The 25,439-nt window shown below is 45.2% G+C and overlaps 1 protein-coding gene and 1 long non-coding RNA gene across 4 annotated transcripts in view; one reads left to right on the top strand and one right to left on the bottom strand.

Annotated features, from left to right (window-relative positions):
* Positions 1–25,439, bottom strand: part of Adamts9 (ADAM metallopeptidase with thrombospondin type 1 motif, 9) — a gene marked incomplete in the record, with an annotated part of 141,149 nt that overhangs the window by 31,795 nt on the left and 83,915 nt on the right. Inside the window, 1 exon segment of the mRNA XM_013506939.1 lies at positions 4,703–4,870. Within this exon segment, the coding sequence (XP_013362393.1) occupies positions 4,703–4,870 (168 nt within the window).
* LOC102015755 lies at positions 8,068–22,076 on the top strand. 3 transcript variants are annotated; one of them, XR_001231819.1, is made up of 5 exons: positions 8,068–9,091; positions 9,596–10,148; positions 10,543–10,640; positions 11,483–16,434; positions 19,989–22,076. It is a non-coding gene; the product is annotated as an uncharacterized LOC102015755 (long non-coding RNA). The 3 variants fall into 3 exon arrangements; XR_264542.1 differs by adding an exon at positions 18,334–18,535 and having other exon boundaries at positions 9,596–10,640; XR_264541.1 differs by having other exon boundaries at positions 9,596–10,640.

Raw genomic sequence — 25,439 nt, 5'->3', positions numbered from 1 at the left:
ATACACCCCAAATTTCATAATATTTTAGTAATCTAAAGGAAATTTTAAAAATTTAAATACTTTTACTGTGTACAGTACTATTTAGGCTATTAAGTAAATGAAGCCTCTTTTTGTAGATTACTTGTACTTCAATGAAAGTAAGGTGTAAGAGTCATAAATATCTACAATTTTAGAAAATCACTGCTTATAGCATTCAATAATTTTTCAAAAGACAAATTAAGACACAGGAAGCTTCAATTATGTAATATGTTATTCCGGCTCTGATATGTATAATGTCAGAGCCAGCTTTGAGCTACCACATTCAGGAGTTGTAACACAACTTAAATGCATAGCAAGGTACAAACCCTGCTTTTCTGAATAATCCATCTACACTGCTCAAAACGAGACGGATGCATCTCCATTTGCTCCTGTCTGTGTTTACCGGTCCTTCCTGGGCTGTCATGGGAGGCAGCAACTTGCATACAGAGCCTTGTTTGATGCATTTTGAGAGATCTGTGCTGAAATCCAGGACTAAGACAGCATCAGAAGGACTTGTGAGTGACCGTGGAGGTGGTGATGGTGTTTGACTTTTCTCCGTTTGTCCGGCGTGCCTTTTGGTTGCTTTGTGGGAAGATGTCTGCACAGCCTCTACTGATGTGGTCCTCATCACCCTCGCACAGAGTGTCTGTGCGATGCTGAAGGAAAATGTCAGTTTTGAACTACTGAGCACGGGGTTCCACCTCTCTCTGCTCCCTGCTCTACAAGGCGAGTGCACAGAACTCACCAATCTATGAGAACTTGATGCTTACTTCCATAGACAAAGAGAAAATCTGTGGGACTTCTGATATCTGGAGAATCATAACAGACCCTTGAACACGGGGAAAAGAATTTTATATACTTTCTTCTGGTGTTACTGCTGAAATTATAGTGGTGGCATTATTTCAAAGCAGAAATCAACTTGAAAAATAACTATACAAACTCATTTTGATAAATAACAATAGAAAACTTCTACTAAGCACTTACTAAGCCACAAGGGCTCCTCACCGTGCATAGATGGCTGTGGGGATCATCCTCTGCATGGTAGGATGTTTAGCTGTATCTCTGGTGTGTCCCCACTAGGTGTCACTTACATCTCCCTTCACCCCAAGGGTGAAGACAGCCTAACTGTCTCAGACATTGCCCAATGTCCCATGGGGTACACAATTACTCCCACATCAAGGTTTAGCTCTATGCTAAGTATTTCTCTTAAAATATCTTTTCTATTTCCTTATATGCATTTTAGGAAGACATGCCATAAATAAACAAAATAAAGAACACAGATAATCACCTTAGCGCATGCAAAAGCAATCAAATGAAAACTTTTTTAGGCAATGAAGCACAGCTACTGCAGATTAGTATTTGGCTTCCAGTTTCTCAAAGTGGTGCTAACACGATGCAGATTTTTGAACCACGTCAGAAAGACAGTGGTGTGAAGCTTGTGTCCACACGGTGCACCATCGATGCTCAGGACTCAAAATAAAAACCAAACAAATGGTGAGCACCGCGCAGCACTGCAGTGGCTCTAGTTCTCATCACTGCTCGTGCGAACGTGGTTTCCTTCATTTCTCCAAGAATATGAGCTACGCATTTCCCACATTTCTCCATTAAACACAAGAAGACCTCAGCATCAGACCCCACAACCAAGCTGCCTTCATTGTCATTACAAGAAAATTCGTGACCAGTTTGCCAGATTCGATTTCAGTATTAGCACTGAAAAGGTTTAAAAAAATTAATTCTTCTCCCATGGACTCTAAGACACCACTGATTGCAAGACATATTGTTATATTTCGTGTCAGTAAGAAGGGAACCATCTGTGTTTAATTAAATCATGAATTTCATTGTTTGTAAGGCCCATGCTGACCACGAAGGCGTTAAACTATGAGAAAGATCTGCGTCTCGGGACTGATGAGTGAGCTCATTGAGAGAATTCCTGACTGGTGAATAATGAAGTGTTATTCTTCTTCCAATCTGATCATTTATTCCTTTTATTACTGATCTTCAGGAATAAAACCAAAACAAACCCAAACCATCCTTTCTTACAGGAGTGGGTAAGTGTAAAAAAAATTGTACCTTTGGAAAGCTTTTGTATCATAAGAATACAGAACCTTCAAATTTACCAGGCTGGATCAATTATCTGATAGTGACTTTTGTCTGAAAATTCCATGGGCATCCTTTACCTCTTGATCAAAATTACCCAAACAAATTAAACACGAACTTTTGAGGAAAAAAAAAGAACCTTAGGATTTTAGAAAGGCTGTAAAAAAAAAAACAAACTCAACTGATTTCCTGTTTAACTTCCAAGATTTCAAAAGATGTTGAAATTTAGCATTCCACTTAAATCTCAAAACACTACATTTTAGAGACTATTAAAATTAGCCTTCTATTCTACCTTTTATATATCTTATTTACACCAGCCATCTTGACGTTATAAGAAAATATACTAATGATTCCTCTTTCCATGAAGACAGGATGACTAGAATATAGTTATTAGCGAAAACCAGAAAGCTTAGATGCAAAAATATTGCTACAAACAAGCAACCATTGCTCTTGCTTAATATCCTGCCTTATGGCGACTCCTGTTTATCACTGGCTCATTAGTGAGTCAACAATCTTTAATCATGCAGACTGTTTTTGTCCATCAAACAGTGGGTCTAAACTATTTTCAGGCTCAGTTCTAAATTACACAGATCACGTTTTACCCATGCAGCACCTTGTCTTGCCGCTTTTATAATTTATTTCTACAAATCGAATCAGGACGTTACAAAACTGGCCACAGACTGTTACATAACTGTTTACTTGCATCTTCTCCGAAGGTGGTGACTTTCCTAGGCAATCATTTTGAACTGGTGTGGTTCCTTCTGGGGAGGCATTCTGATAATCCTATTACCTTCTGTTTGCAAAAATTCCCAGGGTTTAAACTTAATCATCCCAGTTTTGTAAGTAACTTTGGGCTTCTCCACAAGATCATAGGAAGCTGGAGTTAAAACTCACTCTGTGTTTATCAGTAAAGAGCAAAAGATTTTTTAATTGTCACTTTAGTGAATAAATTGGCCTTTAAAATGAGCATTGATGCATGTTCTGAGGATAATATTCAGGGGGAAATGCAAATAGATAAGGCGAGATCTAGGAACATAACAAAGTAATAGAACTAAAATCTGCTAGAGGACAGGCTAATTAGGGTGGCGAGTGAAATAACGGTAGCCGCAGGCTTCCGCATGAACTGAATGGCTCCCAAGATAAAAGGTCTGCAAGTTAACACGACAGCGGTTAACCAGAAGCCATTAAAAAGGATGAACACTATGACACACTGCCTTGAACGTAGTCCAAAGTAACCTAGCGGGAGAATGTGCGTTGGCCGGGTACAGTCCCTGATTGTTAAAGCAAAATGAACCCCAACCTCACTTCATTGTGAAAAAGATCTCGGGAGGGAGAAGGCGTGTGTGCCAGCCAGGGACACACCTCCTCTCACACTCTGTGAGGGAACGTGGCTGCCAACCGTGATGTCTGCTCAGGACGTTTCAGAAAGATTCAGGTTGAAGAATTTTTTGTTAACTGTATGGGAATGGAGTTTCCTGATAGCCTCCTTGAGTTCACGGGGCCGTGTCCAGAGCCCTTGCACATGAAGACCCACACTCTGAAAGAATGTCTTCTCGAGGGGCCCACCCCGAGCCTGGCTTGCTACCGATTCTCAGGAGTCAGCAGCATGGCTGTCCGTGGCCCAGGAGAACAGAAATCCACAGAACCTCGCTGAATCGGAGAAGGGCCTGAACCACCAGCACCGAAACAGTCAATATTTCAGAAAACATTGAGTTTGTTCCTCTCAGGCTAGCACCTCTGACCAAGGTGTGAAGCTACCAGGTCCGCTCAAAGGCCAGATACTAACGATTCAGGTTGCGCTAGATACCTAATGCTTACATGTAAACAGAAGCTTTCAAAGTTCCTCTCTCAAGCTAAACAGGGAAACTCTCACACCTCCTCGATCTGGCTTACCAAATGTTTAGAGTTAGCGGAATCTAACTGTAATCAGGGTCTTAAGTCCCTCCTCTGTTCCCCGTGGGATCCACACGTCACACTCATCCAAACAAAATAGGCTGTTCCACCCAAGGGCCCTGAGCGAAGCCCTTGGCATTCGTGACTGCAGTAACTCATCACAGGGACCATATGCAGCAGGCTGGGGAAGGCGACACACACTGCATCAGCGCGGGTAGCTCTGAGCGCTCTCCCTCCTCCCTCTCCCATCTCTGCTGGAAACAAGCACAGGGGCAGAGGAATACTTTCTGATACTTTCTCTTCCAGGAGCTCCGAGGCAAATTCCTACTCAGTCCCTGCCGGGGCCGAGTGGGCTTCAGTGTGATCTGAAGTCGTGGCTTTTCCAGTGGTGAATGACCGTGCTAGGCATCAGCCCAGCTTTGAGGAGCGACCCTGCGGCAGATGTCTGACACCTATTACCACACAGAATTTGTCCTCAAAACCACCTCACAGAAGGGATTACGCGCAGCTCCAGGGGCTGACGCCACTCGTTCAAGGTCACACCGCTGTCCTCACTGTAGCTGCACATTCTTCCCTCCCAGGCTGCAGCTCTCCGGAGTAAAGCCAAAACCATGCAAGGAAACACAAGCGCACACACTGGCATCGCCCCGTGGCTGAGGGGAAGAAGCAGAGGGGAGGGAGAAGCGTCGCTCACCTGACTCCACGCGCCAGCCTTCCATCTGGGGCACCGTCCTCCGCGGCACCGCCTGTGCCCACGTGGCTTAGCAAGGTGCTTACAGTAATCACTTTCTAAATGGCTTCCATCTTTTGCCATGCAGTAAACATTTCGTTGCTTATGCCCCCGACCACAAGACACAGAACACTGCAATATAAAGCAATGGCAAGGTTGTTGTTGTTTGCTAATCACGAGGAGTTTGATAAAAACCTGCGATGTGAGATGTTAAGATCATGTCCAATGAGACTCAACATACCCACATTCCCAGTGCCATTTTGGATACTATCTCAAGACTTGACAGGGCAGGAGGTGGTATTGGGAAAGGTGTCCAGCAGCAATCCTGCATGGCACCACTCAAGAGTGTGGATAAATCCCGCTAATTTGGCTCAAATAGAAAGCGCGTGAACCTGAAATTACCATGGAAGTCTGACGAAAGAAGCCCAACTAGTCAATAGTAAGACAAATCTTCAACAAAATGCCTTGTGATTCACGGATTAGGATAAAGGTGCATTTCCAAAATGCAGCCGTGTTCAATTTTTTTTAACCAAATGATTTAAGAGAACTCTTCAGGCGTTTTCCAAGGAGAAAGCTCTTATTCTCCTAGACCATTGGGAAAGAGGTAAAAAACGCATGTTAGAAACTGAAAGGTAAGCTAGCAGGTAAGCCTGCCAATTTCAGGGGGAAGGCATTACCTTTCAACTCTGATCTGCAGGTTTGCTGGACTGTTTTAAATGTGACCTTGTCTGACCACATCTAAGACATTTGACTTTGATTTCAGATTAGGTTTCTCAGAAAGGTTTAGAAATCAAAGTGCCCGTGGAGTCTGGACAAAAATTTGATATGACAGCTTCTTGTGGAACAGGCAGAGGCCGGCCCCAAGGAGTGCACGTTCAATATCCACTGCCTCATTAGTGATTACAGAAGGCATTACCACTCGGATGCTAAGCTGCTGGCTCGGGCTTTGAGACACATTATTTCCCAATATAATGGTCTTGGCTTCGAGAGGGAAATGAATTTAAGAATGAAGAACAAGATGGGAGAGTGTGATGAAAATAGATTTCAAGTGTCATTTCCCTCTATTCAGTATTTATTTTCCCAACTCACTTTGAGATTTCCGTAGCTTAGATCACCAAAATGCCCTCTGATGCCTAACAGATAAATAGCTCCACGTAAAACAAGCAGCCTCATATTAATTTAACCACGATTACCAAGCATGCTCAAAGTTATACCATTCAGAAATGTGCCAGACATGTTTTTCTGGGAAGCACAAACCATTATAAAAATTTCACCAGTCGCTGGTAGAGAAATCTAAAATACAAATATTAATGCACTTGACTTTACTTTTTTACTTTAGAAGGGGAAACATTCATTTGAGCTCTCATCTGATAAATATTACAATTTGGAGTAGTTACTCTGGGAAGCTTAATAGTATACATCATGGACGGAAGGAGCCCAGTTTGAATACCTCCACCAAAACAAAACTATTCATCATTCAACTTACAGTGTTTTGATGTAGATAAGGACTTGGGGATAATCTTTTCCATGGCTTTCAGGATGAAGTTCTTAGAAGTATTCCTAAAAGTTTCTAAGAGCGGTCTAGTGACTTCAACAAGGATAATTCTTATTATGCGTGACCAATTTTAGTATTAAAAATGTAACTTCAACAAGAGAGTAATACAAGGACACAATGTGAAATTGGGATGACTTCACCTGTCTATTCAACAAACATTTACTGAATACCTACCACGTTCCAGGAATTATGAAAAATACTGGTGAGATAGTGATAATAAAACTGACATAGTCCCTGTCCTCACGGAGCTTACACACCCACGATGGAAATCTACATTAGCCAAGTGATGACAAAAGTAGTTCTCGAGATGGTTAATCACTGAGGTAAGTACTGTGAAGCAAATAGGCTGCAGCGGTGGGCAGAGGGCTCCCTGAGGCAGTCCTTGGGGCCAGACCAGCCCAGGTCACAGGTCATGATAAAGACTTTGGATTTTATTCTGCACAAGTTAGGAACTCACTGAGCAGTTTTAATTCATGGTCTGATTTCTGTTTCAGAACCTCCGCTTGGTGGCTGAGCAGAAACGGAACATGAATGCGGTGTGAGTGGGAACAAGGAAACCCAGCAAGTAGTGTTCTTGTGCAGGCAAGAGGCAGTGGTAGCTCAGATCCGGCAGCAGGTTTTAGGTGGAGGAAGTTGGTGAATTAAAGATGTATGTTTCTGAAGTAAAGATGATAGCATCTGATAGACCAACGGCAGGGTACGGGGAAAGGGCAAAATCAAGGCTGACTTCCAGGTTTCTGGTTTGGGCAACTGGAGAGATGGGATAACATCCACCACCACGTTAAGAGACAGGGGACCCTGGGGAACAGCACTGGAAGAGAAACATATGTTTGTAGGAAATGGGCTGGACATAAAGAAGACAGAATTCTGGGGGGCGATATTTGCTGGGTCAGAGTGAAGAAACATAGTTGTGTTACAGTAATCAAATGAACGTGGTTGGACTTAAAGCAAGGTGTCCTTGGGGACAGTCACTTCAACACACACACAATGCAAACAGGCTGTCCCTTGATGTGAAGGGGAAAAGCGAGCTGACGGAAAGACTGAATTAGTAATTTGATGGGATCAGAAGACACGGCTTAAAAGAAGAAAACCGACTACAGAGTCAGAACTGGAAAGGGCTAAATTCCCCTACAATCGTCTGGGTCCTGGCCATACTCCAAGGCGTTGTATGCATTATCTCATTTAAGCATTCCAACTAATCAGCAAAGCTTGGCAGGGACCTGGGTACTCTGAGCGGGGACAGGGGGCTCCAAACGGGCACAGCCACAGTGCTCTACGTCCTGCTCTCCCCTGCTGCAGCACAAGGTGAGGCTGCTGCCGGGAACCGCAACAGCACAATGGAAGAACAGTTAAATCGTACACCAGCTCGCTGGCGGCCATTCGTCTGTGTGTTACTGCTGTCACCGACATCTGCTAAGGAAACAGAGACTGACGGACGTGCTTTCTAAACAGCACGCCTTAAACCCTGGTAATGTCTGGGTTAGTGCGCCCTACCTAGCAGTAGGTGCCTTTCGCTTATTTGGAGACTTGAATGGAACTGCCTCAGAACACAGAATGTGTGATTCACCACACATATTCTTTTTCTTTTTTTTTGGTGCTGGGAATCAAACTCAAGACCTTGCGCATGCCAGGCAGACTAAGCTATATCCCCGGCACATATTCTTTTCTTGAAATTATTAAGACCTGGGGCTGGGGATTTAGCTCAGCGGCACAGCACCTGACTACAGAGTCAGAACGGTAGAGTCATTAACTTGCCGCAAGTGCAAGGTCATGAGTTCAGTTCCCGGTACCGGAAAAAAACAAAACAAAAAAAAAAAAAAAAGAAAAAAGAAATTATTAAGACCTAGAAATGATTAGGAAATTCTCAAGGTAACTAATCTGACAGTCTTCATTCAATGCTTTCTAAATTATCAGTGAAGAGAAGCAGCTGTTCGCGGAAATGCTCAAACCTCAGAGGTTTATTAATGGGTCTATTATGCCTTCATGAAGGAGCTGTCATTTTGATAATCAAATAAATACAAGTTTCAGCCCTTTCTGGGGAAAATTCCCATCTTTTCATTTCCAGTCTTTTCCCAGGCAAAAGATGATTTTTACATCACTATGCATCACTGAGATACAATAGTTATATTTATGTGTCACCTAACATTTATTGGCTACATATCTGAATTCTTGCTTTTGGAACATTTAATTCCTTAAATTTGCAGCTGAAATAGCTTCCTACTTTGCCCACAGGTCTCTGATTTTTCTTTCTTGGGCAACAACTCAGCTTACTTAAGAGACTGACTTTTCCCCCATCTTTGAGCAAAACTCCCTAACAGTGTAATCTCTGCTGATGTAGACGCCCAAGGTCAGCCTCCCAAATGCCCGGACTTTCGAGCTCTTGTTTTCGTAAGGCGCACTGAAGGGGATGTTGGAATGCGGTGCTGTGTTCAGACACAGTGCTAAAACTTTCCACAAAGCCTTAAGGGTCTGGAATCCTCGCATTTCAACTCAGCTGGGGAAACGACACTCCGGACGTGGGCGGTGTGTCCTTATCCTCTCTCACGGACATGATGTCTCTTGAAAAGCAACCCTGGATAAGACACAGATGGCCCGGAGTCCACTGTGCTGCCCTGGACTTCAGCTCCCTGCTGTGGCCCTTTCACTTACACTGAAGGGCATGGCTTCTTAATTATCCAGGAGCCAATGAGCGACCCTGATATGTCTACCTGGACGACAAGGGCTGCAGAGCCAAGGAGAATGAGACCCTCATATTCTTGAGGTTCAGGACATCCCAGTGAAGGAGTTCTGCAGAGCTGGTAAGTTCACCAGAAAGAACCCAGAAGAAGGGAGATCGGAATCTGGCCAGAAAGTGTCCTGGTGGGGCTAAGATGCTGAGTTTAGAGGAAGCCCCGGAGAGGTGGAGGCGGACTGGGACTGCCAGAGCCACAGCAGATGCCTAGTGCCCAGGGTGATGCCGTAGTGTAGACCAACCGGCACGTATTTCCAGACATAGGACTGGCTCACAGCAGGTTAGGAGTAACAAGGAGAGGAAGACCAGGAGAAAGGTCGTATACTGGAACCCACTGCCAAGTTAAGTCAAGACTCTTTCCAGGGAGTTTTGTTAGTCAGGTGCTGACCAGCACTTGGGGTGGGTGGATAGAGTTCTATTTGGAGACTGGAGACCGTATTACTTTCAAGGCCTTTCTTATGTGATTCCACAGAATTCGAAAACATCTAAATCGCTTCATTTAAATAGTGCTTGGTTGTATATTTTCATATACAAGTTCTTCTGATCTTACTCTCATTCTGACTTTATTTAGCCTCCCTTGGAAAATAAGCTATCAAAGACAATGCAGGTCTTCCTCCAAGGTTCAAGATTGTCTTTCCAATCACAGTGACAAGTGAGATGCCCATATGAGTGTCACACCTTTGGAAAGACACCCACCTATTGCCCTGGTCCACCAAAGAAAGAAGGTAAGTAAAAGGATATGGACTTAGGAATCCAACTTTCAAACACTGCTCACTGGAGACCATGTGGGCTGGTTACAGCGTAACACACATATCTGTCCAGTGCTTCCTACTCTGTAAGCAGCCGGAAGCTATGGACAAGAACAAACACAGGAAAGCTCCAGCCAGCCATCACAGAGCTGTACTGCAACGCAACAATATGTCTTCATAAACAACCGCCTAGCTGAACTAACTTGCCACAGTTCACTCAGACTCAAGAAGGCTATCCCAAGATGCCCCTGCAGGCTGAGCAGACCTCCTGCAAGTCATCTGGGCTGTGAGCAGGACTCTGAACTTCTGTGCTGAAGCCTGAAGTACGCTGGCCCTTGTCCCTTAATCCCCAACACAAGCAACCGTGTGGCTCAGGTATTACTGGGGTTTCTTTTCACCTAAGGGGGCGTAGGGTCCAATAACGACGCACTTGCCCACGGTGACAGTCAGGAAGAACAGCTAGGCTTTGTGTAGAGCATGCTTATCTCCAGCACCGCCATTTCAGTCCTTAAACTGTATGGGACAAGGGGATTGGGCAAGAGAGCAGGTCACTCCTCTCTGCCTACCCGAGCAATGACAAAAGCACAGACCTCAAAGAAATGTCTCTTAAGAGGGTGCCAGTGTGCTTGGATCCCTCAAGCTGCCAGGAAGTGAGCAGCTGTGCTGTTAATAGTTCTAACTTCAGGCAGGTGCTTGTGCACTGAGCTACATCCCCCGCCCCGACAGTTCTGACTTCAACACCTTACTCATCACGCCTTCTGTGCCTCAGGAAGAGAAACGTCACAAAAAGCAACACAGTCACGTACACAGAGGGGCACGTGCTGGTTGGCTGAAGCCACGCCCTGCTTTCCTCCTGACCGTGCTGAGGTATGTTAACCCTTTGGGGCCTGCCTCAGGCAACTGTCTGTGGCTCTGAGTGGAAGGCTCGGGGTTGTGTATCTGGGCCCGCCAATTCGCTCCGCTCTGCTCAGAAGTCTGAGCCACTGGGAATCTCAGAGACACCCTCACAGACATCCTTACTCGTTCTGTTCCAATCTGGGCATCACACCTGGAGCTAGCGTGACGGGCAGGTGGAGCCCGTGCTCTTCTGGCTCTGAGGACCCGCATCCACAAAGCGTGAGCGTGCTGGCAGCGGCTCCAAGGCACCGGTCAACACCGAGGCCCAAGGGGCAAGGGCAGCAGGCTGCAGGGGTGCTGGCCCTCGTCTTGGGCTAAAAGGCAGCAGGGGGCTAGAGTCACACGTGCCATCTTATACTGGTGTCACTGTGGGCAGTGACTTAACCTCTCTGGGCTCGGGTCTGCTCTCAGTAGTAGTAGCATGATTAGCACAGCCCGGCTACAGTTAAGGGAAGCAATGCATATACAAAGCTCTTGCTATGTTGTCCAGACGACATGAAAATAATACTTAGTTCAGTGTCACCACTACTACTGCCTCTACTCAATGTGTTTTTTAAAAGAGTATTTCCAAAAAGGTGGATATTTAAAAGTGTTCGTCAGCTCACTGTAGTCTAAGATGAACACAGAGATACTGATGGTAAAGGTGAGATCAGGTCTGGCAAAATCTTACCCTTGTGAATAAGCAAAGTGCTTTCCTTTCTAAAGGGCACAGAGAGATCGTCAGAGCAGATGTAAATGTCAAAGTTGTTTTTCTACTGCCCTTTTTTCTCCTAAAATCTATAACTTACTTTTATGCTCTTTTCTCACCACAGTAAGAGAAAGAAAGGTACCACATCCAAATGCCACGTCTCTGGTCTACCCCCCCTCTTCCTGCTCGGACCTCTCATCTCCAGGACTGCGTCTGCTCCCCGTTTGCTGTGATGCTGGGTCTCCAGTGTCCTGGGACAGAGCGGGCTCCAGTGAGGACACTGCGGAGTCCACAGTCACTCCCCTGCAGTGCTGGGGTCCTGGTGGGAATGGTCACAGCCCTTTGTCCAGAAGCATGTCTCCTATTGGCCATGTGAATCCATTTAGGGATACTTTTGTAGGGTTTCTCACAAAACAAGAATGGCTCTAAACAGGGCCACCAAAACCAAAATATTGAAGAGGAAGGCAGAGAAAGCTTCAGCAGGAAACAAGGGCTGTGACTTCAGGGCGTAAAGCCAGGGTTGACAGGCCTGCCTGATGGCTGTTTGTGTCTGGGACCACCCTGGCACTTATTACCATGAGAAGGAGCTGAGAGAGCTGAGACTGTCAGGAAACACGGTAGGAGCAAGCGGATGTAAGGAGTGCAGTGGTCCCGGCCGGACAGGGCACCGGGCCATCCTTCCGTCCCCACTGCCCGCAGCATCCCGCCTTTGCAGCGCTACAAAGACTAAGAAAGGGACTGAGAGTCACATGTCAACTCCCGGAGCACACTCAAGGCCGCAGTCAACACTGCAGCCAAGTAGGTGGCCCTGCCTAACAAGGGAGACACGGCCCCCAGAGCAGGGAGACAGCGCAGGGCACTCCTGCGCTCCACCCCCACTACCTCCTGGGGGTCAGACAGCACAGGGCCCTGCAGGGGTCCTTCCCCTCCTCCTCTCTCACAGTGTGACAGGGTCACAGCAGAGGGAGAAGGATGTCAATAGCAAGCATACACGAAATTAGCTATACAGGCTGCCAAAGCCCTCTTTTTGTTTTGCAAGAACATGACTATGCCAGTTTTCCTCACCATGAAGAGAGAAATGAAAGGCAAAAGCACTGTACCTGGTGAATTTTATCCGGGCTGTGCTACGTTACCAGACCCCGAGCCCCCTATTTCCAAGCACACCTACTGCTTTTATAGGATCCTTTTTCCCTTCAAAATTATAATTATTTGTAAACCGACTTCAGCTGAATTGTGATGTTGGCGTTTCTCAGGAAAGAGCTGCAGGTGAAGGTGGCATGAGGACCCACTCTGTGCCTGTCCCGGGAGCATTTACGAGGGCAGTCTGGAGGGCAGGGAGGACACCGCATGAGACCTGTGTCCCAGGACCCTCACGGTCAGCTGTGAGGTCCGCAGTGAGTGAAGCAGTGCCGGAGGAAGCTGCCAAAGGAAAGCCACCGCTGGCAAGAGCAGCGGCCAAAGGTTTTGCACTTAAACGTGGAGGCGATCAGAGGTCTGGGCCGGGGGTGCTCACGGCAACCCGCAGACATCAGTCTGCAAGCCAATCAGAGTGCAGTGACAGTCCCACTACCCAAAGCAGTCAGGGACAGATCTGGGAGCTCAGTCCCCATCAGGAATGTTTTCACAGAAGAGCAATCAATGCAGTTTGTTCCTGTACTCTCACGTGTCTGTGAGATCAGTGTTGGCCTTGTAAACTTTGTCCTCTTTGCGGAGTTAATCAGTCATTTCGAGGACACTGGGACAAAGCGCATTTCACTGCTGGGTCTAGTCCTGCTGGCTGTCGGTCTGGCTTCTCTTCCGTTAGCTCCAGGTGACAGCACCCTCTCTACAGGTCAGCTGTCACTCATACAGACGGTTGGCCCGCCCTTTGCATCCCCTGGTGGATCCACATCCAAGGATCCAGCCAATCTGGGACCCAGTTATTTAGAGAGCAGCAACTAAATACTGTGTAAGGTACTCTAAGTAACCCGCAGATGACTTTAGCTCCCAGGAGGGCCACGTGGGCTCTGCACATATACTACTTTCTGTATGGGACTTGAGCATCCCTATATGTGGAGGTGCAATGTGTCAGGGGTCCTGGGACCAACCCCCCATGGGTACCAAAGGTTGAACATTTACAACTGTTTTGGGAAGCAGCTCATCTAATCACTTGAGCTTGGGCTGGATACTACTGTCACCCCAGGACTGAGATGTGCATGAATGTCCAACTCTACATACAGAGAAATACATCTGAACAGAAGGTGAAAGGGACAGTTTAACCATCGTTGAAGTAGGTGCTCATCCTCCAACTTGCGACTGCTTCCCTGGCAGTTCAGATGGCAGAGTGACTCTCAGCCGGCATTATCCAAGAGCCTTCTGTCTTGTCTTGTCCTCCTCCCCACACCTGCTGGTAAAGAAAAGCCTCAAAAGCACCATCATGAAAGTGACATGAAGAGAGAAACAAAAAGCAGCCAATGAGCCACTGGGCTCACAACATGGAAGACTTGTCATTAGAAATGACAATTATGTTTGGTGGTTTTCTGCAAATTTAACGACCCTATACTGCTCTGAGCTAACTGTCACGTCAGGAAATGTATGATGAGCACCTGGACTTCACTCACGGCCGTCTGTGACTATGGGGGGCAGGAACTCAATCCCGCACAGAAATGAGATCCTCAGGGGAAGCTACAAGGTAGTTTCTTTCTTTAAAGATCAGCATGTGCTCAATTAACACCTGAGGATCACTGGAAAGATTATGTTTAGTCAAAAGTCAAAATTCTAACTATAATTCTGAAGGACTTTTGATATAGTCCATTAGTAATTTAAAATTCTAATTCTTCTATATTGGACACTAGTGTGAATTTCTGTGTTTTAATAAAAATTTCCGTGGTGGTCCATCAAATAAAGTTTAGACATAGTAGAGAAACTGGTTACTTCATTAGCCCGCAGGTCCCACCGAGGAATTTCTGAGGCCAGTGGCAGTGGCTGGGCTTGCCGTGCGTGGCTTCCTTCTACACAGACTTCCTGACCACTCTCAAAGTTCTGGACTCTGGTATGACCGCCACTGTTTGCGACCTTTTTAAAGAGGACTTGAGATCAATTTGCCTGCTAGAACCCAGAGCTGTGTCATGTTCTTTGCCCTCCTGCTGTCAGAGCTATGTCTGCATTCTGAGTGTGTGTGTGTGTGTGTGTGTGTGGCGGGGGGCTGGAAGCTGGTAAATACACAGCTTTTTCCACCTGGTAAGGCAAGAAAGATATGCAAAGAGAAAATAAGACCTTGAGAGGTAGAACTCAGAAATTTCTTCCCCAGAAGTTCATGTACAGAAAAGCCAAGTCAACACCACACATCTGGAATACCTGACCACCTGAGTATTGTCTCTTCTGATGTATTAGGAAATGAAACTGACAGAGATAACTCACATGAAAACTTGATGTCTGCAAAATCTCTCTTTCTGAGAGGAGGGAGAGCTATTTTATAACCATAAAGACTTCTTTGTTCTAAAATACAGCAATCTGGTATCAGGTATATTCGGCAAATGCGACAGAATATCCCCAGCTAACACTTGTAAGAACATGAAAAGATAAAACTCTGCTGTGAGAAACGCACAGAACTGCAGGACGAGGACGGGTCCCCACACACCAGGGGACATTTGGCAACGACTGGAACATTTCTGGTTGTCACAGCTGAGAGGCTCGGTTGCTGGAATCTGGTGTGTACAAACCAAGGACACTGATAAATATCCCACAAGGCCCTCTTCAGCCACCCGCAACAAGGAACTCTATGGACCAAATGTCAAAATGTCAGCAATGCTAAGACTGGGAAATCCTGCTGCATGCGTGAAGTCCATAGAACGCTCTGTGGACTTCTGTCTCTATCTCCAATTAGAAGTGCGGCTTCCCACTTCCCAGATAAAATGCTCACTTGAATTAATCTTCTTTAAAAAGAGAAGAAACGTAAATATTCTGGTGCTCAAGCTTAACCAATTCCTATTGATTGCTGGACTGTTACATACCTGCATATTCTACCACTGATGATTAAAGCATAAAATGTAAGAAGAGCCTGTATCGGATGCACTGTATCAGAGCCACTGGAGCAACCCTCATGCCAGCATATGCTGAAGAGCAGTCTTTGTTTTCTTAGAAAGGCCCCTCTACATTCATGCCATCCTTTATAAATTGGCCACCTCACGAAAGGTGCTATGACGAAGGTCTGTGGGTCTTCTCGGGCATTTTGTACATCTACAGCACTTCCTGCTCTCCCCACTGTCTGCAAGAGTGCAGTGCTGCCTAATGGCGTGCAAAGCACAGCCTGGAGAGACAACCTGGACACCTCGCATTATTGGGTCTGACAGATCTGGACGGCTCTTGGAATCTCACATAACATTTAATGGGAAACTCAGCTCTCCAGAGAGCAAGGCTTCTGGTAGCAGTGCCGTTCCCTAGAGCCGTAACTCTGAGTTCTGAATAGGATGCCTTCTTCTCTTCAGCAGATTTCTCCACTCTTGCACTATTTTGAAATCTCACATAGGACAGTTCTTGTGGTCGGGGATTGTCCTGTGCATCTGGCATTCTGGCAGCACATCTACTCACTGGATCCTGATAGGACTCCACTGTTATCTGTAATAACCCAAACTGTGTCCAAACACTGCCAAAGGCCCCTGGGGGGCTGGGGGTGGTGGTAAAAATCACCCTGTGCTTAAGAACCACTGAGCTCCTCTAAGGCAGCTCAGGCAAGGTAATCGTATCAAGTTCTCAGAAGTGACTTGATTTTAATCAAATGTGCAGAGGGGCACACAGAGCTTCCTTATGGATAGAATTTGGAGAGATACCCATCACCCCGGCAAGGCCAGAGGCTTCAGCAAAGAAGCTGGGAAGCCGGGCCTACTGAGAACGTGATGTGCACAACGTGGATCAGTTCCCGCACGTAACAATAGGGACCCCGAGTACAATCAACAGCACTTCCGCCCTGACGTCACGTCCCGGACCCCGTGAGGTTCCTGGACATGTCATGTCTGACTCAAAGATGACCAAAGGGATGGAAATGACTTCACTCAAGATTCCTGCCAACAGCCAGGCGGGAACCGGTGAGCTGGCTAGGTGAGTGTGTTTTGTTTTGTTTTAAGCTCAAGGAAAACAAGCACAGACAACACATATCTTTGGGAAAAGACTTTAGTTTTCAAAGGAATCTGAATTTGGGTAGCAGTGGATTTTTAAAAAGGAGCAATTGAATATGGCCAGCTATCCAGTGGAATGTAATTGTACGACTTGCAACAGAAGTCAGGCTTTCTCTGTGAAAAGGGAAGGAAAACCCCCTCACTGTTCCCGAGAAGGGCTTCGTTCCAGTTGCAGAGTGAGCGGGGCACAAGGGGGAAGAGAGGAGAGGACCAGGAGTGACAGGGAATGGGGAAAAGTGGGAGAGGCCTCTCCTGCTGAGCCCAACGGTAACGCCTGCTCCTTTTATTTTTGTTTCATAGGGTACAAATCGGAGTTAAAAACAGCTTCTTAAAATGTGTCACCCTTTTTAAAGTCCTGAAATAAATCCAGATCTATGCTTTATTCCCTTATGAAAGAAAACATATACTCTAGGTATATTTGTGCTTTTTAGAGAAATGTTTAAAAATAATATATTTTGAAATTTTTCAGACTTACAGAAAATTGCAAAAACATCAAAAAGATCTCTTGTATCCCCCATCTAGAACCCCCAGCTGCCAACATTTTACCACACACGCTCCTTCTCCTCTCCATGCCATTGTTGTGTCTTTTCCTGAAGTTTGAAACAAATCACAGACAGAATGTCCCATCTCTAGTTTCCCCACATCGAGGGGGCCATCCTGCACAAATACCATGTAACTCTCAAAGGCAGGACATCACACTGACACACAGCAGAGAACGAGCCCACGTCTCTTTATTTCTGTATTTCTAGACCAGTGTAATGAGGATTCAACTTGTGAGCAGCTGGGTCCGTTCACGCATTCCAACACTGTCTGCAGCCCCCTTGAACAAGGCACCATGTGTAACTGGCAGCCTCTTCAGCCTGAAGGAAATTAGGGCTGGGCGGATTAAGCAATGATCTGAGAAGCCAGTTTTTCACTTGATACGTGGTAGTTCTGTCTACGTTTCTTCCCTGGTCTTTGCTGAGAAACAGGAAGCAAACCTAATAGGGATTTTCCCGTTATACTTCCCTCCCCTTCATCTTAGCAGGCTCCCCAACCTGTCTACCCGCCACATGGTCCAAGGAATAGCACGATGGATGGGGGAGTGAGGGGCGAGGAGGGAAAGAACAAAAGCACAAAACTGAAAGCCACTGACAGTCCCACCTGTGGGGATGACAACGACGCAGTGCAAAAGGAGGGTTTCAGCTCTTGACGGCTTTAGCTCAGGAATAGTTTGAGGGCGTTTCAGTGCATTTAGTATGTTTCACCACCAGCAGAGAGGAGTTAGTGTGAGACCATTTTCAATAAATTTTAACATCACTTTTCTTAATTCACTTGTAGCGCATGTACTCTTTGCAAACACCCTCACCACTGCCAATGTCTGTAAAATGCCCTAACCGGCACTAAGAACATCCGAGCTGATTATCCACTGCATACAGACTTAGATTTATTGTCTCAAGGGTTTTTAAAACATTTTTTGCTAAGACAGGGTCTCTCTATGCGGCCCAGGCTGGCCTTGAACTCCTTCTACCTCTCAGCCTCCCCAGTGCTGGGATTACAGGTGTGCACCACCACACTTGGCCTTCATTTCTCTTTATGTACTAAAGTGTCAGAAATATCACCCAGTGTGTGCTCAATAAATACTGGGTGAGTTTTTCTCAAAATCTTCTAAAATCCTTCAAATCTTGCTCTTTATTTAATCTGAAGAAAGATAATTTTCTTATCTTCAGCCCCAATTTTCTTGAGCAAAATTTGTAAATGGCTCGATTAACTCCAGAATGTTTAAATCACCATAATCTGGGGTAACAAAAAAATCCTAAATCATGATATCCTCTTTCCGCAGGAACTGGCATGTCACCATTTCACGACCTACACAATGATAGGAGGGAATTCCATCGCGGTTAAAACCAGTGGCTTGAAAGTCTGAAAATTCAATGTTCAAACCCTCAGTCAGTTCCTTCCCAGCTATGCGGCCTGGCATCAGTCCATTAACTTGTCTCATGGTGCTGAATTCAGCAAATAGAGGAGCAACCCAGACAATAGGGGTAAACTGCTTAGTGTAATTTCTAATGCAGAGCAAATGTTCCACAATATAAACCATTATTAAAAAATCAAAGTCCTCCCTACAGTTATGGGAGGAAACACATTGTGCAAAAATCAGTTTCTTGTGAGTGACTAAGGATATCAATTCATTCACTTTCTGAGATACTTCGGAATGAAGTGGCTTAGGGAGAAGTAATTACTGCAATTACCTCTCACTGTAGTGGTTGACAGTCTGAGAACAGCCGTAGCAGACTGGCAAGTGCCTCTGGGAAACATAGCACCTGCTGGATTCTAGTTTAATGCAGAATGTCGTCTTGTAGGGGGAATAGTCTCTACCTGGTCATTGGGAAAAATAACTGATGATATCATCAGTCAGTTCACAGCCAAAGCTGTTGCGTACATTTACATTTCTGGGGTGCTACAGTGCAAGGCATGATCGAATGAATTGATAAGGGTTTTATTAACACTGCAGAGGACAAGGTTTGCAAAGTTAAATGATGACAATTACACTGATGAAGGAGACGCTGCCTCAGTTCCGATTCTTCTGAAGAGTCTTTGAAACAGAGCCCTGCGAAGCTAATCTGCTTGTCACCTACTGGGTTCAGTAAATATGAAAAGGTGCCTCTTTAAAACTTTCCTTCAAAGAGAGAAGGATCCCTGGCATTCCGCTTTTGCAAGGTGGCTGCCTGGTGTTTTCCACTTTGCCTTCTCCCAGACACCATCCATCAAGCCTTGCCTTTCAAGCCACTGCGCACACAAATACACTTTCTCCTTAGATGAACTTGCTGCCATGCTGGAGCTGAACCCTGAGACACACAGGAGAGTTTGTTTTAACAGCTGTCCTTACAGTGATGTCCTGGAGTCACTACTCTCAAGACAGCTGATTCTGAAAAACTGTTTTCTAATGCCCAACTTTCAGGGAACACCCACTGCAGTTCTGCAAAACAAAGGCCTGAAACGCAAGAAGGGCTAGAGAATGCCAACTGTTGGTTGGGAGGCATTCGACACAGGGACCTCCTAAGTGCTGACACAGTGTTATTCTCCCCATTTTGGCTAGTTCATGACTCACTGCTAACGATAATATTATTGCCTATGGTTGTCTTGTCCAATAATGGTAACCACCTGATATAGGAAGCTACCTAAAATTTAACATAACTACAATAAAAGTTACAATGCAGTGTTCTTGTCACCTAGTCACATTGTGAGTCTTTAGAATTAGCAAATGTATGGACTTCCATTTGGGAAATAGTAGTATTGGCTTCCCATATCGGAAACCAAAGACATGCGACATTTCCATGATGGTGGAAAGTCATGGGACTATGCTGGCGTCCTTCTTATAGGAGAAAAGGGATGCAGGCCTTGGTAAGAATGACGGCTTTCTGGGTTTGGCCTGTGTGAGTTATCTTCCTCACTACCCACTGGACATATTTATCATAGCTGCCAATTTTGTTTTAGAAAGTTCTGGAAAGAGGAGTCCTGGCGTTTAAAACCATCCGTGACAAGAATCCCACATGCAAGAAAACAACAAGAAGCAAAGAAGATGGTGTGGTAACTGAGACGTTCCGGATGCTTTTATTGATATACATTAAACAAAAATGGAAACGGACCCTCAGAGCACAACTTCCCACATTTGTGGGGCCTGAAGATCCCAGCAAGGAGAAGGCAGAAAATCAGGTCCTCCACTGATCCTGGCTCTCAGTGGACTTATCGCTGGGCTCGAATGCAAGGGGGACAGAAACACAGATGCTGACAGGTTTTTAAAGTTTCTATCCCATCAACTAGGAAGTGCACACATACACACAAATGAGACAGTCGTACCCTTAAAATAAAGATAGGGCTGCTAGTTAATATTTATTGAACAAACATTACCAGCCTCCACTCAGCGGAATATCCTCAAAGCAATTTTCTATTTTTATGTTGGTGGTGGGGCTTCCAGGAAAAAGAAGGACCAGTTCCTTAGTTTTCTTCACTTACTACTAAGTTCTGCCTTCGTCCATTAGAACGAATAGCTCTGGCTTATTCACTGCTGGATTCTTAGCGCCTAGAAGAGTGGCTCGCAGGAGGTACTCTGAAAGTGTTTGTTGAATGCCTGAATGCCTTTTATTTTTAAAGGAATGGTGTAGGGGTTTTTACCTCGCCATCCCATCCCCCATAAAATAAATCTCCCTGAGCTGCCTTTGCTAATCTCCGGGATTCCCTCCCAGCCAATTATGCTCGGACACAACCTCCGCCTCCCACTCCACATTCCAAAGTGTTCATTCCTTCCAGTCCCAGAAAGGCAACTCCATGCCACCGGTCGGGGAGAGGTCACACTCCTCCTCAGAGTCTAAAACTTATTTGACCCTGGCATTTCCCATCTTTGGGCTTTTCAAACCCATAAAAATAGAAATCTGTCAAGCTACCATAAGACAGCTATCCGAAGGAGGCAGCGACAGTCTCTCCTAGGCATAAAATCACTGTAAATATTGCAAAACCTGCTAAGTTTTGCCTGCAGTTCTGCAGAAACGTAGGCAAGTGTTTTGATTTCCCTGGACACACTGGAGAGGAATGACTTATGGAGTCCTGATCCACACTGAACCCAGAGAAACACTATAGTTTCAGGTCATTCTGCTCTGATTGTTAAAAGTGACCTTATTTTTACATTCTATAAAGATAGAACCAAATAAGTGGTTCTACTTCATTGTTTAAGAGAAACACATGCACTTAACCGTGTTTATTTTTCATAGTCAAAATCTTCATGTCATGCCTCTACTCTGGCCAAAATTGTATCTTTAACCTGAGAGGGATATTTTCCCATTCCATAAACTTACACAGGTGCTGGAAGTTTTCTTAACGGTTAGTCATGGCAACTGGCCTCCTGCAGTGGGAAGTTTGGACTTTCTGTTGTCAGACTTAAACACAGAATCAAAACTAGCTCAGTACTGTGGACACTGGACGATGTTGGCCTTTCAGAGAACCTTTTATTAGATATAGAAAGAAGCCTCAATGTCCACTCTGACAGAGGCTGTCTCTGTCTACGACAGGATAGTTCAGTCGGCCCACTGGCACGATTCCTTCTCCCAGAGTGGGCAGCACGGTCACACGGGCCCTCACAGCCCTCCCCGTGGAAAGGCGGAAGGTCGCGGTGGTGTGCATTTACTTGGTGTGGTACATGGCAAACACTCTGTAGAAGTGAGCTGTTGGTATCATCATTTGCTTTGGAATGTTATCTTTGTATCTCTTCAGGAAAAAAAACTGCACTCCTGAAGGAATTCCCTCATTTTGGTTCTTTCACCCACAAATACCACAATAAGTTACAGGGCGGAATGGAAACTCAGGGGAATAAGGCTTCGATAGGTCTTTGGGGTGATTTTCATGACTTTCACTTCTTGCAAAGGGCAGCCTGTTTTGAAACTGTGGAGGTTACTGGCATGGTGCTTTATTTTTCTTTAATAAGCAATGTTTCCTGAAATGTATTTCAAGTAAACAACAAACTGATAAATGTAAACGCTTTGCAGTTATCTGAACACCAAGAAAAGGTGCAATAAAGTTTATGCACATTAAGTTTACTTTTTCTAGCTTCTCGTATGTGTTCAGAATCATTTCTTCTAATAACGTTTTTGGTTTTCTGGTTGTTTTTGTCATTACCTACAAGTTTTATAAATGGAGAACATTTATATTTCAGAGTGAGACTCAATGAATCAGGATAACAGTATTAAGAAAGAAAAAAATACCCAACAAAATGTTAAGACTCATATATTTTTGTTTATATGACTAAGCATCATTTCCAATTCAGAAATAGTTTTTAAAGAATCCCTTTAGAATACATGCTTTAACTACCCACCCAGACAAACTTGATACTTAGCTCCTCAGATCTGAGGAGTGGGGTGGTACAGGATGGAGGGGGTTTACAAAATCAAAATGTATCTTTTTAAAACCAAAAAGAAACATGTACATTCATTTCTAATTCATATAGTCTACTTGCCTTTGCAGTCCGCTGATAAACACTGACTTTTATACATCGTATATAAAATTAAATAACATGGAAAAATAAATATGCTTTATTATATAAACACATAGACATCTGTACTGCTCAAAATATTCAGAAAATACCATGTGTGGCTGCTTAAAACTGTGTTCAGAAAATATAGTAACGATTTTTACAATCTTTACTTTTCTAAAGACGGATGTAGTGAGGTTATAAGACACCAATACCCAACATCTTCTCTTCCTACCTATGGAAGACGCAAACTTTAATGAAAATGAGGTAGATACAAATTTGTAAGTTGGCCAGGCAGAAACAAAAGCATGGATTTTCTGTGAGCTCAGAAAGTCTCATTATTCAGGTAGGCAAGTGTTTATTCTAAAGCACCTAAAGCAACACTTTTAGGTTTGTCGTGAAAAGCACAAAGAACAGTTTCTGCAGGACAGCTGCAGGCTCCAGGGTGACCCGCAAATAGACACGCAGGGCAGTGCACAGGGAAACGCCGCACTGCCATGCCGGAGGGGCACCCCTGGCAGACCTGGTTACTTTAACATCTAGACGGCCTGCTTACCCCGGAATGCTCTTGGGCTTTGGCCTGCTTTCTGCTTTCAGCGGAGTCCGCTCTTTGCATTTGCTCTTTTAGTTATGGGACATGTGTATTCACTACAGGACGCACTTCCAGGATTGGCTGCAAGAGTTCACCTAAAGGTGGGGCTGGGCGTGGTCGTGAAGAGCCTTGTTCTCAAACAAGACATGACCAAGAAGGAGTCCAAGGACATATTTGTAAAAGGAGAGAAAAGGTTGAATTTTTGGGTGCTGCTTTTCACAGCTGTAATCCTTAGATCTGCAGTGATCTGAGCCAGAATCAGCGGTGTGTCTAAAATGAGTATGTGAACCTTAAGTTCACAGAAGCTTCATTTAGACTTCGGGAGCTGGATCAACGGTAATTCTGGGTTTCTTTCCTAAAAACTGTTCTTTAGTAACACATTGAAGGAGGCTACCTCTGCTTTGACCTTGGAGAAGGCTGCCTTTGACCATGGAGAAAGCTGGCTTACACAGCAGTACTTTGACACAGAGCGTGTGCGTGCGTCTGTGTCCTTGGGGACAGAAAGCAACGGCCAGGCGGCGTGACCGCCACTCTGACTTCTAGTCGACTTAAGCTGCTTTCTCTTGAAAGCAACATGTTAGCACCTCAAATGTATTTTTTTTTGTTATTAATTTCACTGTCAGTTACAATGATAAAGCACCACAGAAGTGACTTTATGGCTATTAAAACAATTCACTGAGGTATGCTCAATTCAGAATTACTACGATACTATAGCAAAGCATCCACAGAAATAAACTGAAAATCAAATCCTACAGTTAAGACTCTGAAAGGCTGCCTTATCACACATAGACTTTGGCAAAATAATATATCACCAATGGATCTATTTAAATAAAAAGCATTTGATTTAATTTTTTTATATCATAATTTAAAGGCCTTGAAGAAATGGCCTTGCTCTGTGGAATGCAGAGGCATTTAAATATGCATGTATTCAAATAATGATCACTTTACAAAGGAAACATCAAAATCACAGACAGTCAAAGTAGTTTTTAACACCCATGCCCTTGCTCCTGCGGGTACCCGAGTACTGGAATGCTACTCTCCCCTTTCCTCCCCCTCACGTCTCAGAATACTGCATGGGGGACAAAAGACAGCTATAAAAATAAGCTTCACGTCTGCCATCAAAAGTAGCAGTTCATATTTTAAAATTTAGGCTCTTAAAATATCTCTGGGGAAGGGTGGCAATCCTGCGAAGAAACAAACAAAAAACCCGGCTATACTGAGAATACAATATGTATATAAAATTCGGCTTAGCATTCCAGACGGCTGAACACAACTCTGACGCTGGTGTTACAGTCAGCTGAAGGAACAGAGCGTAGTGTAACGCACTCAAGGAAAGAGGACTCTGAAAAGTGTTGCACAGCAGCGGACAGAGGGAAGCTGGGGATGTCGGATTGCGTTCCGACATTATCTTTGGTCTGTTGGAAGGGTTCACTGGGGAAGATGCCGTTAGGTGATCGGAGGGAACTGCACTGAACAGAGCTCATGAGTACAGTTCTTCCAGCTCAGCCAAACAGTAACAGCGGAAGCAGTGCTCTAAGTTCTTCTAGATGTCTATTACTACCGAGGGCAGCGGTGACCAGCTAGGTCACGGAGCCTGTGGGTGCCACCTCAGACGCCGACACAAGCGTCAGTGTGTCTGCCACATCGCTGGCTCACCTGCTCTCCAGCCGTTGCGGGATGTTATGGCCTTTCCTCATAATCACACTGAGGAACAGGCTTTGGGATGTGACTTTATACAATAGTGAGTTCAGCTGCAACGCAATAGCTGCAATTACAGAACACTGCTCCACTTCCACAAGCAGCCCTGACGTCTCCACAGCCTATGGGACGCCTCTGCCACGCTGCTGTTGTGACAGCTGAGCCTTCTGTTTTTGCCAAGAGCCGCCCCCAAAGCCTGCAGAGTACTTACAGCGGCAGCACCACATCAGCTGCTGACCAAGCAGTTAGAAAAGGAAGTCTAGGGCCAGAGCAAAAGTGGTCTCAGGCCAGCTTCTGCGTGGGCAGAGCAAGAACATTTGGGACACCTTGAAACGCATGTGTCACTGATTTCACCGCTGTCATCTGCGTGTTCCAAAGCCTTTGCGGTGCGTGCATGGTGTTATACCCAAGTCACACAGAGGCAAACTATCGTCACTGAAGAAAATGCTTTGGCCTCAATAAGCAGGACAACCTCCCTCCCGCAAGAGTCCAGACTACCCCAGCTTTCAAAAGGAAAGAGCGCCCGCCAGGGAGCGGCCTGCTTCGGCGGCTATCTACACGCGCCAGTCTTGCAGGAAGCTACTTCTTGCACCGGGCCCCGCGTGAGGCGCGCGTATTCTGCAACGCCACTTTGGCC

The sequence above is a fragment of the Chinchilla lanigera genome, unplaced genomic scaffold, assembly GCF_000276665.1.
Source record: "Chinchilla lanigera isolate Chin_1 unplaced genomic scaffold, ChiLan1.0 scaffold00116, whole genome shotgun sequence".
Classification (NCBI taxonomy): Eukaryota; Metazoa; Chordata; class Mammalia; order Rodentia; family Chinchillidae; genus Chinchilla; species Chinchilla lanigera.
The sequence above is the reverse complement of the archived record's forward strand: the minus strand, read 5'-3'. Positions and strand labels throughout refer to the sequence as shown.